The sequence below is a fragment of the Danio rerio genome, chromosome 25, assembly GCF_049306965.1.
Source record: "Danio rerio strain Tuebingen ecotype United States chromosome 25, GRCz12tu, whole genome shotgun sequence".
In the NCBI taxonomy this organism is placed as follows: Eukaryota; Metazoa; Chordata; class Actinopteri; order Cypriniformes; family Danionidae; genus Danio; species Danio rerio.
Genome location: NC_133200.1, coordinates 30,764,556 through 30,782,378, shown reverse-complemented (window position 1 = coordinate 30,782,378; position 17,823 = coordinate 30,764,556). Strand labels below are relative to the sequence as shown.

General features: G+C 35.9%; 1 protein-coding gene across 7 annotated transcripts in view; it reads left to right on the top strand.

Moving 5' to 3' along the window:
- Positions 1 to 17,823, top strand: part of ptprz1a (protein tyrosine phosphatase receptor type Z1a) — a 155,572-nt gene that overhangs the window by 94,667 nt on the left and 43,082 nt on the right. For 2 of the 7 annotated variants that reach the window (XM_073943219.1, XM_009298099.5), the window contains exons 8-12: positions 1,328 to 1,478; positions 10,145 to 10,329; positions 12,547 to 12,673; positions 14,901 to 14,941; positions 15,524 to 16,169. In XM_073943219.1, the coding sequence (XP_073799320.1) occupies positions 1,328 to 1,478; positions 10,145 to 10,329; positions 12,547 to 12,673; positions 14,901 to 14,941; positions 15,524 to 16,169 (1,150 nt within the window). Of the gene's footprint in view, positions 1 to 1,327; positions 1,479 to 10,144; positions 10,330 to 12,546; positions 12,674 to 14,900; positions 14,942 to 15,523; positions 17,699 to 17,823 lie in introns of all 7 variants that reach the window. The other 5 variants (XM_002666879.8, XM_005163137.6, XM_073943220.1 and 2 more) reach the window with 3 other exon arrangements.

The window sequence follows — 17,823 nt, the reverse complement described above, 5'->3', positions numbered from 1 at the left end:
AAGCGCACTCTAGAATCTCGCTGGAAGTAGTAAGTCATCTGGGTACTTCTCGCATACTGATTTTAGAATTCTATGAATTCGGACATACTACTCGGCTCACATACTGATTTTAGCGTACTGTATAGTATGGATGTATGCGGTTTCGGTCACAGCCATTGTGTTTACTAATTTTGTGTTGTCTTAAATACTTTTAATACTTCCACATTATAAAGCGTTTGTGCCATGGACTAATTTTTCTACTTGGCCAATCACTGTAGACAAGAGAAAATAAACAATATAAAGTAGCTGCAGGTTGAAGGAATAGAATGGAGTAAAAGTACTTATACAGCACTAAAATGTACTTTAGTAATAGTGTTTTACTAGTAAAGTACAACTCTTCAGAAAAAAAAAAAAAACTCTTCAGTTTCAGGGATTTTGTGTATTTGTTATTCGTTACTTCACACCACTGTATTTAAACTACCAATATTTTTTGTCTGCCAGGTTCATGCAAACCTAAACTTCATTAATTTACAAATTCACTGAAATTACTTTTGAGTTCCCATCAGTTTCTAATCCACTGTATGAAGAAATAAGCAACAAATCTCTCAGTTTAATTGTTCTTGCCATCTTTACTTAGTTAAATGAATATATATATATATATATATATATATATATATATATATATATATATATATATATATATATGACAAGAAACAGAATGAATGAATAAACAGAATGAAAGAATGAATGTATAAATAAATAAGTAAATAAATATATATATATATAATTATGAAAAATGGGGTTGCAGCTGGAAGGGCATCCGCTGTATATATAATATATATATATATATATATATATATATATATATATATATATATATATATATATATATATATATATATATATATATATATATATATATACTAGGACCCACTAGTAAAAAAAAAAAATATATATATATATATATATATATATATATTTTTTTTTTTTTTACTAGTGGGTCCTGGAACTACTATATATATATATATATATATATATATATATATATATATATATATATATATATATATATATATATATATATATATATATATATAAAATCGAAAAAATCTAAAATTTTAAAGTACATGTCATGTACACAATACATAGTTTTAAAAAATCTAAAATTTTAAAGTACATGTCATGTACACAATATATAGTTTCATTTTTACAAAAATACTCTGTGATCTTATAGACCTATGATCTTAAGTTTTACTCAAAATAATAGCTACTTTTCTGGTTCACCTTTGGAACACAGTTTTGTTTTCCTGGTTTGCTTTCTAATCTGAAGAGCTGTTTCTTTTCACAGCTGGAGATGTTCTGTGAAGTGATGACCATGCAGCAGGTTGGATACGTCATGCTGATGGACTACCTGCAGAATAACTACAGAAATCAGCAGGAGCAGTTCATGGGACAGGTCTTCTCGTCATACACTGGCGTCGAGGAAGTCCACACTCCGAGTATGTACTATACTAACACACATTCGCACATAAACAAACTAGGGTAGCATGCGTCTGGAATCATTCATTCTGAAGCTCTTAAAGCAGTCAGGCAGTTTGAGGGTCATGGATCTAATTAGCCTTCAATGCGAAGCTAATCCCAAACAACTGCTTCTCAATTAAATAAGGTTTCTATTTTTACATGACAAAGCCCTCTAGACATTTTCCTACTTTCTATTTATAAATATAGACAGACATTTGGCCCATTTTTAGACATATTCAGGGTTTTTATGGCCCTTTATGGGTGACCATATAATTTCATGGTTGGTTTATATGAATCATTACTAAAAAAAATACAAAACGAAAAGCTGCAATTAATATTTTACTGTAAAAATATTTTTCAACGTTTTAAATTGGGCCGTTTTTGTGTGGATTCAGTATGTTCTCTCCGTGTTTACATCAGTTTCCTCCTGGTGCTCCAGTTTCCCCCACAGTCCAAAGACATGCTCTATAAGTGAATTGGATTAACTAAACTGGCTGTAGTGTATGAGTGTGTGTGTGAATGAGAGAGTATGAGTGTTTCCCAGTACTGGGTGGCGGCTGGATGGGAATCCTTTGCGTAAAACAAGCCAGAATAGTTGGCGGTTCATTCCACTGTGGCGACCTCTGAAACAGAGACTAAGCTGAAAGAAAATGAATATTTTAAATTGTTAATATAGATAATCATAGCATGTTTTACAAGAATTTTCACTTAAACGTTACCTTTAATTTATTGGTAGGATTTTACTAAGATGTAATTTTTTAAGTGTGTAATTTTACCTTCATGTTTTTGGAGCCAAACTAGTAAGAAAAAAGTGATATATATTTTATATATTTATTGAAATATCCAAATATATTGATCCCTAAACTGTAAATCCTATTAAGTTGGGACTACTCCAATGATTTGAGCAAAGTGATTCCCTCTATTCGTTTGAGTTATGGGAAATCAACAACTCAATTAACTGAGTTGACCAAATGTGGTTTCTTCATTGAACTAACTTAAGTGTTTAATAACAATTAACTTACATTTTCATATACAGATTACTTAAAATAGCTAATAGACTAAACTCTAAACATCCACAATTTTCAGCTTTTATATTCTTTACTTACTACCAGGGCCGTTTGTATCAAAGTTGATATTTAGATGTACCATGTTGGTGTTTCGTAACATCTAATTTTTACGAGGTGGGCCGTTAGTCCAACGCTCAACCCACAACTTGGAGGACCAGGTCATACACACATACACTGCGGACAATTTAGTTTACCTAATTCACCTATAAATCATGTCTTTGCAAACTCCACACAGAAATGCCAACTGAACCAGCCAGGAATCAAACCAGCAACTGTTTTACTATGAGGTGACAATGCTACCCATTGCGTCACTGTGTCGCCCCTGTGTATATCAATTAAGAAAAATGTATATTAGCATTTAAATATCTACTGACTAATTTAACATTTCTCTTTCGTCAGATAGGTTCAGGTAGGGCCTCTGTCCTGCTGCACTTCAGCAAAATTCAGCATCACACGCAAAATGACCACCTTGTGTCATATAACATATATCGACCAATCAAGCGCAACCAATCATTTTAAATAGAGACATGGTGAATTGTTTAAAGAAATTAAAATGTTAAGTTCAGAGAACCTAAAATATCAATTTATATTTTTTTCTGCCTAATGAGTGAGCTTAACACACCTGTTTAAGATTTGATGCCCAAACTTGGTATTTTAAGTAATGTCAAGTTATATTAACTTACAGTAATATCTTTAGTACTTTATATCTTTAGTATGACAACAGCGGGGTTTACAGTGTTTTTTTAACGCATATTTTCATACTGTAATAATTATTAGACATTTAAATAAGAATTTAGACACAAATGTATGTTTAAAAAATGGAAATATAGCTATTTAAAGAAAAGTAGTGCTGGAAATCCAAGTATGTTTATAAGGTTTAAAAAATTAATTTGGATTTGTATAGTGTTAAAAATATTTTCCCTGAAAAGTGTAAGATATTATGCAGAGTTGATGTTTTTGATGAATTATTATTATATTAGATTTTTTGTTTAACAATTTTAATAAATGAAACAGAAATTTCTCAGAAATTTAGAAAAACAGTATTTTCCAGAAATTTTTAAATTAAAAAGATTTTTAGATATTTTAACTGAGAAATTATATTGAAAATCATACAAATAATAAATAAATAGAGCTGTATTTAAAAAAAACTATTGAGCAATACCCCCTCTTGTGTTAAGACAATTCTGGAAACTACTTTTAATCCACTTCAAATCTTGACTGCTGTATATTGTATGCATATTGATGTGACATTTTTGATTCAGATGAAAAAGTAGATTGTTTTAAAAATAAGACTTAAACATGGATGACATGTTCATGTATAATTTCTGTATATTATAATTTTTTACACAAAATTTGTTCAATTATTAGGAGTGTTATTACAAAATGTATTCTTATCGTCTTTCACAAATCCTTTACGCAGTGAGACCTGTCAATTTCACAGCAGCGCTTTCAGATCTGAACTGGTGTGCGCTCAGACTTTTCGCTTTAGCAGATCCATGGTGGAACATCGATGCCCCCATTTCAGATTCCTACGCTACAGGGCAAACTGGCACGTCTGGCACGTGGGAGTTGCTTTTACAGAGGCCATCAGCAATGGAAAATGTCCCACTTGTGTCATTTCAAACACAAATACGCTTCAACATGTGTCTTAGCTTAAATTGACTCCCATGGAAAGTCATTTTAAAATCAATGCTGCAATATTACTTTGTAAATACTCACTGATTACTTGTAACCCTTAGGAAAAAAAAATATAATTGTGAGGGGGGAAATATGTTAAAAAAGAATTCAGGGCCAAAGTGTACACTTATCAGTTTCAATTACTGATATTCTCATTTAGACTAGGACAGCAAGTGATTTTATGTTTAAAAGATATCTAATAGAAGTCTAAACAAATGTCTTGTCTAAATTTAGGCTGTTGGTGAAGATCTAATAGATGTCTAACTATAGTACAAAACTCGACTAGTCATCAAATACACAGGATAGACAGACATCACGTGTTTCTGTATTTGATAACTTGTTGGACTATTGTAATGCCTAGTTCAGACTGCGTGATTTTAGCCCCGATTTTGGCTTGCGACAGGTTTTGAGAAATCGCCGACAAATGGCTGAAATCACAGGCAAATCGCTGCTCGTGCACGTGAGTGACAATCACACAGTATGAACTATCAAAGATGCGATCTGAGAGAATCGCCGATGAGTCGCCGATGCCTGTGAGATATTTGGCGTGCTAAATATCTGGAGCTGTCGGCGATTCAAATCATGCCGTGTGAATTAAGTTTTGACTGAAAATAACATCAGCCATCGCCTACAGCAGCATTCACTTGTGTGTCTGTGTGTGTATACCTGCTGCAGGCCAGCGGAAGGCTGGAGGAGAAGTTAAAAGCGCTCATTTTCTGTTTATTTGGACCCACGAAATGAAGGAAAAACTAGTGGAGGTTTGACAGGACTCAGGAGCAACTGTGTCTGTTTGACGTTTCATACAGAAAGAAATTAGTTTATTATCAACGTTGAGGAGAAATGGCTTATTCCCTTTAAATCCAGGTGAGCAAATATGTACATGTTCTACCCCATTAAAGGCTTCTTTCTCATTATGTAGTTAATAACAAAAGATATACTACGTGTTTTTGGCTGTGAGACGGTAGTTTGGACGAAGTTGTCGGCGATTCTTCCTATAGTAAAGTCATGCAATGTGAATGTCCCTGTCATCGATCCATCTTGCAGTGTAAACAGCGACGAAATGCTAGCCCAGATAGTCATGCAGTGTGAAAAAATCTTAGACATGACTACTTTGAAAATCATGCAGTCTGAACTCGGCATTAGACATCTGTTAGATCAAATTTAGTCTTGTTTTAGCCGAGAGGTCTATGTGTAGACTTCTAATTAGACATCTATTAGACTTCTGTTAAACACAAAAATGTGCTTGCTGGGAAGAGAACATAAAGTCAAAAGCAGCCAGCCAAACCAGATTTACTGAACTCCATCACTGTGCTCACAGTATTAACAATGTTTACTCTCATCAATCTTTCTGTCTTCGCATAAAAACAGTTTGGAGTTGCTAGGAAACTGTCTCTTTCTGTTTGCCCCCTCACAGACAGGTTGATTTCAGTTCAAACCTATAAATGCATCTGGATCATCAGGCCACATATTAACACTTACTGATAGAATTGTGCCAGCATTTGTTTGTTAGTCTATTTTATCCCATTTTTGGGAAAATTTGTCATCTATGGCATCTATTTGGTCTAGAAGTGTCACAACCCACATCTTGGAACACACGTGGCTTGCGTGAAATGTTTTTACTTGTAGATTAATCCTTCATTTGTAACGATCGTGGAGAGATTGCCTCATGCATCATTCAAATCACATGTATCAAAGCAGTTAAGCTGTCCTCTAAAAATATAATGGTGACGGAAGAATCTGTTTAGAATGTAGTGGGTTTCTTAGGTTATTAAAGGTGTTTTCTGTCACTACTTGTTTTTCTTGCATCATCGCATACAGTGTAAGCTGCACGATCATTAAAAGATCGAGATCTCAACACCCACGCAACATGAATTAGAAATGATGGTGATTTGCATATGTGTATTAATTCGTCCAATCTCTGCATTCAAATCTGAAAATGCAAAAATCAAGAAAGAGATTAAGTGTTCAGTCATTTCAGTTGGTTATTAAATTACAAACATAGACATAGACGTACTTGGATAACAGTTTATAGTTTAGATAAAGCCACCGAAGTTTGGTATGCAACAAACCATTTAAGGTCAAAAACTAATCCCAATGAGTACTGTCAACTTAATCCATTTGAGTAAATGAAGCAATTTGAGCACAGTTGACCCAAATAAATGAAAGAACTGTAAAACCTAATAAGTTAAGGCAACTCAAACCGTTTGAGGAAACCAATTGCTACAAACCATTTGAATTAAATAAACAAATCTATATGAGTACTGTGAACCTAACCCTAACCCTAACCCTAACCCTAACCCTTACTCCACTTAAATTGAAGTAATGAGGTATCTTTACCTTCAACACCTACGTCAAAACTCTTTTCAAATGAGTAGAAATAACTTTCAGTCAATTTTGAGTTAACCACACTCATTTCATTTAATATAGTTGACCGTTGAGTTTTACTGTGTAATAAATAGAAAGCAAACAACATTTGTCTCCTCCCCTTTTTAGATGATCCGAAAAGTGATTCGATCTGTGAAAAAAAAAAAAAACATAATGGGATTCAACTGTTAGATTTGTGATCCGTTACACCACTAATTTGGGCATCCATGACATGGCCAGGAAACACATTACAACATGGTTATTATACATAGAAATTACTCATAAATACACATGCCAGCACTTTACCTTCTATTGAATTCATGTCAAACATTATGTCAGACTTCTCTATTAAGTAATTTAACAGCAGTCACCAACAATTATATCAATTCAGTTTACACATCAATATTATCTGAGGGTCATAATTCTGAATCCTGGAAAAATGTTGCAATTCTGTGTGTGTCATCAGAAATATATCCCTTAGTTTAATCTCTTATGAATCCCTTTCCTTGCAACCTTTTAACCAGTCCAGTTTTGATTTTGATTGAACACCATCATGCTGTTATACCGTATCTTTCCATATACTCGTTAAGTTTGTAATGGAGCTCAATGCCAAATGACACATGGAGTGAAGACAATGGATTAAAGACTGATTTAATTAATTATTGTTTGTTGGTAATATAATTCATGGTTGGGTAACACTAGTGTAGTGAACACTTTGCTTAATCCGTGGATGCTTTCTGCCCTCTTGTGTTAGCTAATAGGTGGTGGTAGTAGACGAGAAATGATACACAATACATCACAATAATTTCACTGAGGAACTCTAAATATTCAGAAGTGTCCAAGTGTTTTTTTCAACTTTCATTTTTTGTTAATAAATATTTATTCTTCATATTCATTTATGTAATGTTATTAAATAATACGCAAATTTTATGTTATGTACAGTACAGTTGGTTATGTTTTTTGTTTTTAAGTAAGTTTATTACATGAGAGACTTGCATATTAAAAGTTAAACACTTTTTAATTTTATGTACAATTTTAGTCACTATTGGTCCAACACATAAATCCACAGATTTTAAACAAAATTCTGAGTGGAAATAGCAAAGAAAATAAACAAAAGTATATGTCCGCAGATTCTGATTGATCTTAAGTATAACTAAACCATGTTAAACCAGTTTAATCTGATCCAATAAGTCAGGGGTGTCTTAAAGGGTCACTTAGATTTAACTTGCTTCAACACAACAGTCAGTTTTTAGTATTAAATTTAAAATTTATTTATTTAATTTACGGTGGCGCAGTGGGTAGCACATCGCCTCAATGCAAGAAGGTCACTGGTTCAAGCCCCAGCCTGGTCAGTTGGCATTCCTGTATGGAGTTTGTATGTTTTCCCCGTGTTTACCCCACAAGTCCAAAAACATGTGGCGTAGGTGAATTGGGTAAGCTAAAATTGTCAGCATTGTAAGTGTTTGAATGAGTGTGTATGGATGTTTCCCGGTGAAGGGTTGCAGCTGGAAGGGCCTCCGCTGAGTAGAACATATGCTGGATAAGTTGGCAGTTCATTCTGCTTTGGCAACCCCAGATTAATGAAGAGATTAAGCTGAAAAGAAAATTAAGGAATTAATAGACACCCCCAGAGGAAAGGGAACTTTTGGAAATGCTTAATGTGACAAAGAAATTATTTTTATTTAATAAGGATGGATTAAATGATCTAAAGTGACAGTACGTACATTTACAATTCCTAAAATAAAAGCTGTTATTTGGCCAATCAAAGAATCCTTACGATTGTATAATGCTTTGTCACAAAAATACGAAACAGCAACTGTTTCAGTCAGTATTTAAAAAGAAACTCTGATATTAAGGCTACTTTTTCATGGCAGCTATGTATTATGAACTTTTATTTTTGCATTTTTGAAAAGCTTTGTTTATAACAATGCACACAGCTTGCACTCGCACATGTCTACGAAGACACAAAATGCATGTGCATGACATCATTAAACATACTGCATGTACAGTTAAAGTCAGATATGTTAACCCCCCTGAATTATTAGACCACTTGTTTAATTTCCCCCCAATTTCTGTTTAAAAGAGAGCAGATTTTTTTCAACACATTTCTAAACATAATAGTTTTAATAACTCATTTCTAATAACTGATTTATTTTATCTTTGCCATGATGACAGTAAATAATATTTGACTAGATATTTTTCAAGACACTTCTATACAGCTTCAAGTGACATTTAAAGGCTTAACTGGGTTAATTAGGTTGACTAAGCAGGTTAAGGTAATGAGGCAAGTTATTGTATAATGATGGTTTGTTCTGTAGACTTTGAGAAAAAAATAGCTTAAAGGGGCTAATAATTTTGTCCCTAAAAAGGTGTTTAAAAAATTAAAAACTGCTTTTATTCTAGCTGAAATAAAACAAATAAGACTTTCTCCAGAAGAAAAAATATTATCTGACATACTGTAAAATGTTCTAGCTTTGTTAAACATCATTTGGAAAATATTTAAAAAAGAATAAAAAAATTCAAAGGGGCTAATAATTCCGACTTTAACTGTATATGTATTCAGTTACCTACAGTTGTACACTTGTGATGCATACTTGTGACCATATAGATTTATACACTATAAAAAATGATTGCTGCCTTATTTTTTGTATTTGAATGAGATTAACTTTTTATAGTTTTTACAACTTGCATCAATCAAACTGACAAAAATAAAAAATCTACCTTTGTATAACTTAAATAATGTATCTGAAACCTGTCTGACTTTAGTAAAATAAGTTACAGTAACATAAAAACACTGGTTGTCAGGACTTTTTTTACAGTGTGGCAAAATATGTGTACACACAAGTTTAATTTGCAAAAAATGTTTGGATTTCACAGATAAAAAAATGTCAAATGTTTATTATGCAAGTGTATTTAAAATAAATAATAATAATAAATAAATAATGAATACAAATTTTACTTTTTTTTTCAACTGTTAGAATTGTAAACATGTCGTGTGTGTTAAATAAGTTAGCTTTAACTTTATATATGTATATGTGTGTGTTCATATATCAAATTTATGTATGGGGTGAAGTGCTCAGGTATGAGTACTATGACATGTCACAATAAACCATGGTCTTTAAAACCAGATTACTGGAAATGTTTCGATGGTGGGAAAGAGAGATAAACAATCCACAAATACAACAGAAGACAAAAATGTATAGCTTATAGCGCCTCTTGTGGACATCTGAAAAGTTGATTTTGTAGATTTTGTAGAAATGTAGACAGGTTCTACAGATTTCCAATGAGCCTGGGTTGGAATTGTTGGATAAAATAAATGAAATCCATAAGCATACTATAAGATACTTCTTTCAAAAACATGAAAATCTTTATAAATTCTCCACTTTAAAATAGTACTGTGTAAAGTACAGTAGACATCATTTTATTAAGCCATCTTTTCATGTGTTGACATAGTTTCTGTTTGTTGTTTAGTGTAAGCGAGTAAAGGTCCACAGTGCATGATTTAACTCTGTTTGTGTGTGTGTTTGTTTTTGTAGTTTGCAGTTCAGAGCCGGAGAATGTGCAAGCCAGCCCTCATAATTACACCAGCATGCTTGTGATCTGGGAGAGACCGCGGGCCGTTTATGACTCCAGTATAGAGAGATACTCCGTCACCTACCGGCCAGCCCAGGGCGATGATGAATCTGCTTTAGAGTACCTGACTGATGGAGACCAGGATGTGGTAATTTAACTTTTTGTCATAAACCTTTGATATCAATGAATGAATGCTTTGAAAATCAGACCTCAACTCATATATCAGGTTCTAATTACACAGCTGAATGCTTCATTTTTATTGGCTGATGAGCAATTATTTTCAGATAAACCAAAGTCCCTTTAAGGCAGGGGTATGAAACTCTTCTTGGAGGGCCACAGCGCGGCACAATTTAGTTCCAACCCTGCTTTAACACACTTACCTAAAGGCTTAAGGGTGCTTTCACACTAGCACCTTTAGTCCACACCCAGGTTCGTTTAACGTCAGAGTACAATATGTTTAGCTAGTGTGAACAACGTCTTCTGAACTTGAATGCACACCCACGAATAGTACCTGAATCCACCTGAATGAGGTGGGGTACGATTTTTGTGAATTCTGGTACGGTTCACCTCTGATATAAATGCAATCGTACCAAATAATGGAAGTAAACAGCCAATTGTACAACAAACTTTAGTTTTCAAAACGTTCATTCGTGTGTGTGTATGTCTGTGTATCACCTACCTTGGCAACAAGCAGCACTGACCCAGTGCAAACAGTGATAATGTCTGCTTGTCTCCACCAAAAATTACTTCAGCAGACATCGTGTGATGTTCTGAACGTTTTTAATATTTTTCTGCAGCAGATAGATGCAAGTGGCTCTCTATATTTACATTTTTGGTAACAAATATTGAGTAAAAGCAGAATGACCGTGATATAAGGACTTCATTTTGTCGCTTTGCTTTTGTGGTCAACACCTAGCAACAGCTGTACACAAAACAGCAGTTTGATGACGCAAGCGTACCAGGGTCCAGAAGGAAAAAGGACAGTGTGAACACAAACCAGCCGAGAAGGTGGCAAGGGACAATCGAGCATGGGGTCGGGTTTAGGCAGTTAAACCAAGTGTGAAAGCACCCTAAAACAAGCCTGAATGACTCTATTAGTTTGATTATGTGTGTTTAATTAGGGTTAAAGCTAAATAGTGCATAGCTGTGGCAGAGCTTCAGGAACAGAGTTTGACACCTGTAGTGTAGAAGTCATTTCACTCGATGGCCATCTTTGAAACCGATATTGGGCAGTTCCGATTTCTTTGAATGGGGTAAATTCTTCAAAATTTGGAATCACCAATAAAATGTTACAACAAACTCTTCTACCAATTTTTCGAACATAAGGTTTAAAGGTGTTGGAAGAAAGATCAAGTTCCCATTATGCAATTTAAAAGCCGAAATAAACATGGAAAAATAAAAAAAATAATAATTTGAAATACAAAATATGGAAAACTGCTAATTTATGGATTTTTTTTTACAGTATAGAGCATCCATATTAACTGAAAAATTTTTCCCCATTCAAAATGTGTGACATGTCTCGTGTCAACACAAATCCAATCAAAACAAATCAAAACAAAACAAAACAAAAGCCTTTTGATGACATGTTTAATTCTGGGTCCACACCAATGGTGGAATTAAGTAATCCCGCAAGCACACATTGTTAATAAGCTGCTGTGTGGTGTGCGGTCTGGTCCATCTGATGCTGTGGTGGTGGTTGTGGATAATGAGGTTCCCCCAACATCTGTAAAGCGCTTTGAGTAAGCAAAAAAGTGCTATGTATATAAATGAGGAGGAAAATCCGAGTGAATCAGAGCGAGTGACGCAGTGCTTTGTGTTTGGTTTGAATCCAGAAAAAGACACTAGCCCCACAGAAACGAGAGTTTAGAAGGGGACACTATACTGTCAGTGAGCGGCGTCTTTCGGATGAGATGTTAAACTGAGGTCCTGACTCTCTGTGGTCATTAAATATCGTAAAGATCGTGAAGAGTAGGGGTATAACCCCACTGGCCAAATTCCCTCCATCGGCCCTTACCGATCATGACCTCCCTATCCAATTGGCTCTATCACTGTCTCTCCACTCCATCTATAGCTGGTGTGTGGTGAGCGCACTGACGTCGTTGTCCTGTGGCTGTGTCCTGTGAGTGAGTTGAACCCCCTCTCATGATTGAAGTGCTTTGGGTGCATGGTTATACATGATTATTGCGCTATATTAATACACAATACTTATTTACTTACTAACTTACCTGTTGTGGTCGCATCATCTGCATTATTTCTTATGATTCAGTGACCCATGGTCAGTTGTTTCTGACATATATGTATGTGAATTGACTTTTTAATGTAACAAACATGTAAAATAAAAAAAAACATTATATTTTTCCACCAGGGGGCAATCATTCAAGACCTGGTGGCCAACACTAGTTATATGGTGCAGGTAGTTGCCGTGTGCACCAACGGTCTGTATGGCAGAGTGAGTGACCAGCTGACAGTGGACGTACCCCTGGATGATCCTGGTAAGACCAATCGTCCTCGTCGCCCTCGCATCCGTGGAGAATGAGTTTACAACACTCATACCCCACATTAATTTACTTTAAATGTTAGACTAATGCCAAATGCGTCAGAATATAGACTGATCCTTTGCAAACCAGTTACCTTGTTCAGAAATAGTGTAATGTCATGGAAGAGTTAAGGAGAAAGGGACAAAATCCATGTGATCCAAGTGATTTACCCAGAAACATACTTTACACAAGTGTGTGTTTATTTAAACACACAGTAGATCCAAATGAATGATTGCATAAACATACAGTTTGATGACACATGGTACTTGAGGTTACATACAGTAGTTATAAACAAAGCTCACACGCTTGCGTATAGTGTGTTCAGGCTGAAATCCAGTTCTGTAATAAATAACATTAATTCAGTCTAACACAAAATGATTCTACAACTTACAGTAAATGTAAAAAAATATATATAACATGATCATTTTATGTTTAAATTTATTTATTAACTATTTATTAAACATGTAAAATTGGAGCTTCTGGTTTTAGCTTGATTTTTCTGTCTCTCTCAGTGTTACTTGTATGCTTTTTTTGTTTATGTGTCACATTGAAGTACGCATTTTCCTATATTTTTCTGGTATCTGTGCATCTTATACTTTATCCTCACCATCTGCATTCTGAATTTTCTTCTATATACTATGATTTTTTCCCCCCTGTCTGTCATGGATATTCATGTTTCTTGGTGCATTTTGTGTTCTTGGAATGTTGGGTCATTTGTATTTTGCTCACTAATTATTAATAAACTTGTTTATCTTCCTAAAAATTCCTGTCATCATATTTCAGTCGTCCATAGATAAATGTGTTGCCAACTGTCTCACATTTCCTATGTCACAAGACATTTTTTCATGATCGTATGAAAATATGTGTAAGAGTTGAGTTACATCAGTGAAATGGGGCCAGTGTATCTGATAAAATCATACATTTTCTACCTTTTAATGTTTCCATGCTTCACAAATCGATATTGTCAACATATCACAAAATCTCTGGGGTCTTTTCCACCATTTTGTGTCATTGAGTTTGATCCCATGACAGGTAAGAGCCTGCGAGAGATTCTAAGCTCTCTCTATCTTTGTGTGCTGGGGGCATTTTTAGTGCATGAAGGTGTTCAAACTTTCCTTTCCTGTGATGCAATGTGCGCGTTAAAAAACTGACCCTCTGACCCATAAATTGCTCCTTTTTGAATGAAATAACTATCTAAACTACTGCTCTGTTTGGTGGTCTGCCTGACCTTTCCTTCCTTCTCAGTCTCAGTGGTAACAGAAAAATACCAAATGCCATAAACGACAAGGCATGCAGTTTGTGATTGCATAAATGGTGAAAACCAGTTTGTGTGTTTGAGATGTGTCCCTCAAAGTTCCTTTGTCTGTTGATTTTTATAAACATATAAACACTGATTTTTAAATGTGTGGTGGATTTTTTTTGTGAATGTTACTTATACAGTTTGTCAGAATTATTAGCCCCCCTGAATCATTAAACACCCTGTTTATTTTTTCCCTAATTTCTGTTTAACAGAGAGAAGATTTTTCCAACACATTTCTAAACATGATAGTTTCAATAACTCATCTATAATAACTGATTTATTTTGTCTGTCATGATGACAGTAAATAATATTTCGCTTGATGTTTTTCAAGACACTTCTATACAGTTTAAAGTGACATTTAAAGGCATAACTAGGTTAATTAGGTTAACTAGGCAGGTTAGGGTAATTAGTCAAGTTATTGTAAAACAATAGTTTGTTCTGTAGACTATTGAAAAAAATATATAGCTTAAAGTGGCTAATAATATTGACCTTAAAATGGATTTTAAAAAATTAAAAACTGCTTTTATTTTAGCTGAAATAAAACAAATAAGACTTTCTCCAAAAGAAAAAAAATATTATCAGACATACAGAAAAAAATCCTTGCTCTGTTAAACATTATTTGGGAAATATTTAAAAACAAAAAATAAATAAAAATCAGAGGGACACTAATATTTCTGACTTCAACTGTGTGTAATTGTTATATATCTGTTGTTCAAAATAAACGTATTAATGATAAACAATATTGTGATACTATTAGATATGTAACTAAGATTTATTACAAATGTTTAGTTTACTTTTAGTATTATGAACATTGTGTTAGAGTAGCAAAGCCTACTTAAGTCATACTTTGGTTTAACACATTTATGTTTGATTTATTTTCAGAGGCAGACAATGATTCTGAATCATTTGACTATGATGAAGAGGTAACTGTCAACATCACTCGATATCACCAATATCACCCACTTAGCAAAATATCTCTGGCCCACACAATCAGCTTTTGCTTTTCCAACATGCCACAGTGAACTATGGTACATGACTGGATCAAGTCTGGCTTCCAAACAAGAGCCAAACATGGACCACATCTGGGCCAAGTCTCAGCCAACTTAATAACCCATCACTGAGCCTGAACTGGACCAAATATGTTGGTGTGTCAAGACTGCAATCAAATTGATAAATCCATTAATCATTGCGATTTAAGCTTTTTCTCGATTGGTAGAATTTTTTTCTTTATTTGAAAATAATAAAAATGTATTTTAAATGTGGGTCAAGGCCAAACTTACATGGCCCTCATATAAATTTTTAACATCTGGCCTAAATACTACATTCTACATCCAAACCAGGGTCATGTTTGGCCCACATATTGTATGCCAGTGCCGGATGAATGCCTGCTGTGCCAGATTTATAGCAAATCTGGGCCAGAATTCTTTGCTTCCTGGGTAGTTATTGATGAATTTTTTTTTTTAACAGAATTAAACACATCTCTTTGTCTTTGTCTTTTATTTTAGGAAAACTATCATATAAACCCATTTTTAATCAGACCGGAAACAGAAAGGCTTCCATATCCCTTCCAAACCACCACAACCAGCCCAAGAGTTACTACAACAGAGCGTCTGATCCATCCAGTTGTTAAGACGACACAAAGGACTCATGAAAGAAGACTCCCAGTAGAAGAATCTCAGAAGACTCATGATGATATTTTTCCAGTGGTATACACTGATAAACCAACAGCAAAACACACAGACCAACCTACAACCATAACCACAACTTTTGTTGTAGATGTACACACCACAACACCAGATAGTTTTAGATTTATAGCAGGTGTCTCTTCAGAGTCTGATGTCCAAAGCAGTAGCTTTACAGATTCTCCAACAAGTGTCACCCCTGAAACAAGTGAAACCCTTGAGAGATTTGTTACATCAGCTTCGATAGACATTTTGGAGGTTGAGGATGTGACTGAACCGGTAACAATCACAGACAGCTTTGAGGAGAGTTCACAGACTGTAGCCCCATTGCTTGAAATCCCAGTGGACTCCACTTCCTCTACCTTCCCCTCAGAAGTCCCTCTGCGGCCTACAGCTGCTAGCTTGCCTTTTCCAACTACTGCCGCTTTCAGCACTGTTCTGTCGCAGACCACCCAGCCGGTGTTTAATGGTGAGAGCGCCCCATATGCCCCCTCTGTTTCTGACACTCTGTCCTATGTGCATGCAAGTCCTGTGTCCCCCTATTCCCTAAGCAGTGTGTTGTCTGAGCCCATCCCTGACTGGGACATCCCGTACACTGTTACCATGCTGGTGTCTGGTGGTGCGCAGTCTATCACCCCTTCCCCTTCCTACCCTACCCTATCCCTCAGTGGCTCTGTGTCTTATTTAGACATGGAGTCTGTCTCTAGTGGTGGTTGTATTGATGATGATGGTGATGATGCTGTTTTATCTGGGTCCGCCTCGGCTGACCCCCCATGTAGAACTACTTTACCCCTTCAAACATTATCAGAAGTGACTGCTTCTGTTGACCTAATGCAGCCAAGCTCTGAACCCAGCCTTCTACATCTTTCTGAGCACTCCGGTACAATCTCTGTGCTGAGCACCCCTGCATATCTCCAGCCTTCGGTTCCTGTCTCTAAAGACTACTCTGAGACGACCACAACCCTTGATACTGATGCTTCTCTCTCAGGTAGCAATGGAGAATCTAACTTGCTAACAGAGTGGGTTGATTCTTCTCTAGCAGCTCCTACTTTCAGTAGTAAATTCTCTTTGCATGCCTCTTCCAACTCCCTGCTGCCTTCCTCGGTTTCTGGACTGCCCCCTTGTAGTAGTCTCCTATCTAGTCCTGTAGAACTCCATTTGTTTCAGTCCACCTCCAGTGCCAGTACTTCTCTGTGCAGTGATGCAGGCTTGGACCTCAGCACCAAGGCGCTCTTGCCCTCTCTTTCCATTTCTACCAAACCATCTAGTGACCTTAGCTTGTCTGTTGCAGCCACGGTCAATAACATTGCACAAAGTGCAATCGGACAGTCCCTAGGAGCATCAGCTCCCATTAGGTCTTCAGCAATTACCCCAACCCCTATACTAGAACTCAGATCCACACCTACTCCTGTGGTGCCCCCAACAATTGCACCAACCTCTCCCTCAGACTCCATCACTGTAGTTGCTCCCGTGGTCCCCCCAACCATTCCAGTTTCCTCTGCTCCAGAATCCAGCTCCATGCCCACACACTCTGCAGATGGGCAGCAGGAGAACAGTGCCTCAGGCTGGACTTTCGATTTAGACTGGGGCCAAAGCTCAGCATCAGGAGACGAGAGTATTGCCGCTCCATATATCACCACTGCCTCTCCTACAGAAGTATCTCCTGAGGAGACTGATGATGGGAATGAGGAGCACTCTTCGTCATTCTACTTTGAGGGTGAGAACGGGACCGAGAGTGAAGTTACCGACTTCAGAGTCACCCTGCAGCCCAGCCCGTCTTGGACTCTACGAGGAAGCGGGGAAGAGGAGAGTGGATCAGGTGAAACTCTCACTGATAACGAGACCTCTTCAGACTTCAGTATTCCAGAGCGCACAGAGAGGGAATCAGAAGAGGAACCAGTGGAAGGTAAAGCTCTCGGTTACTGATGTCCGTTGGTGAAGGTGCTTCTTGATTTAGACATGCACAGTGAAGCTGATTTATCATCGAAGAGTCGAAAAGTACATCAAACCTCTTGGTTTGAGGATTCATCCTAATTCATCATAAAATTTGAATGCCATTACCCACCTCAAATGTCATCTAAGTAACTAAACATTCATCCAGAAAGTGCTTTGTAGAAGGTAGT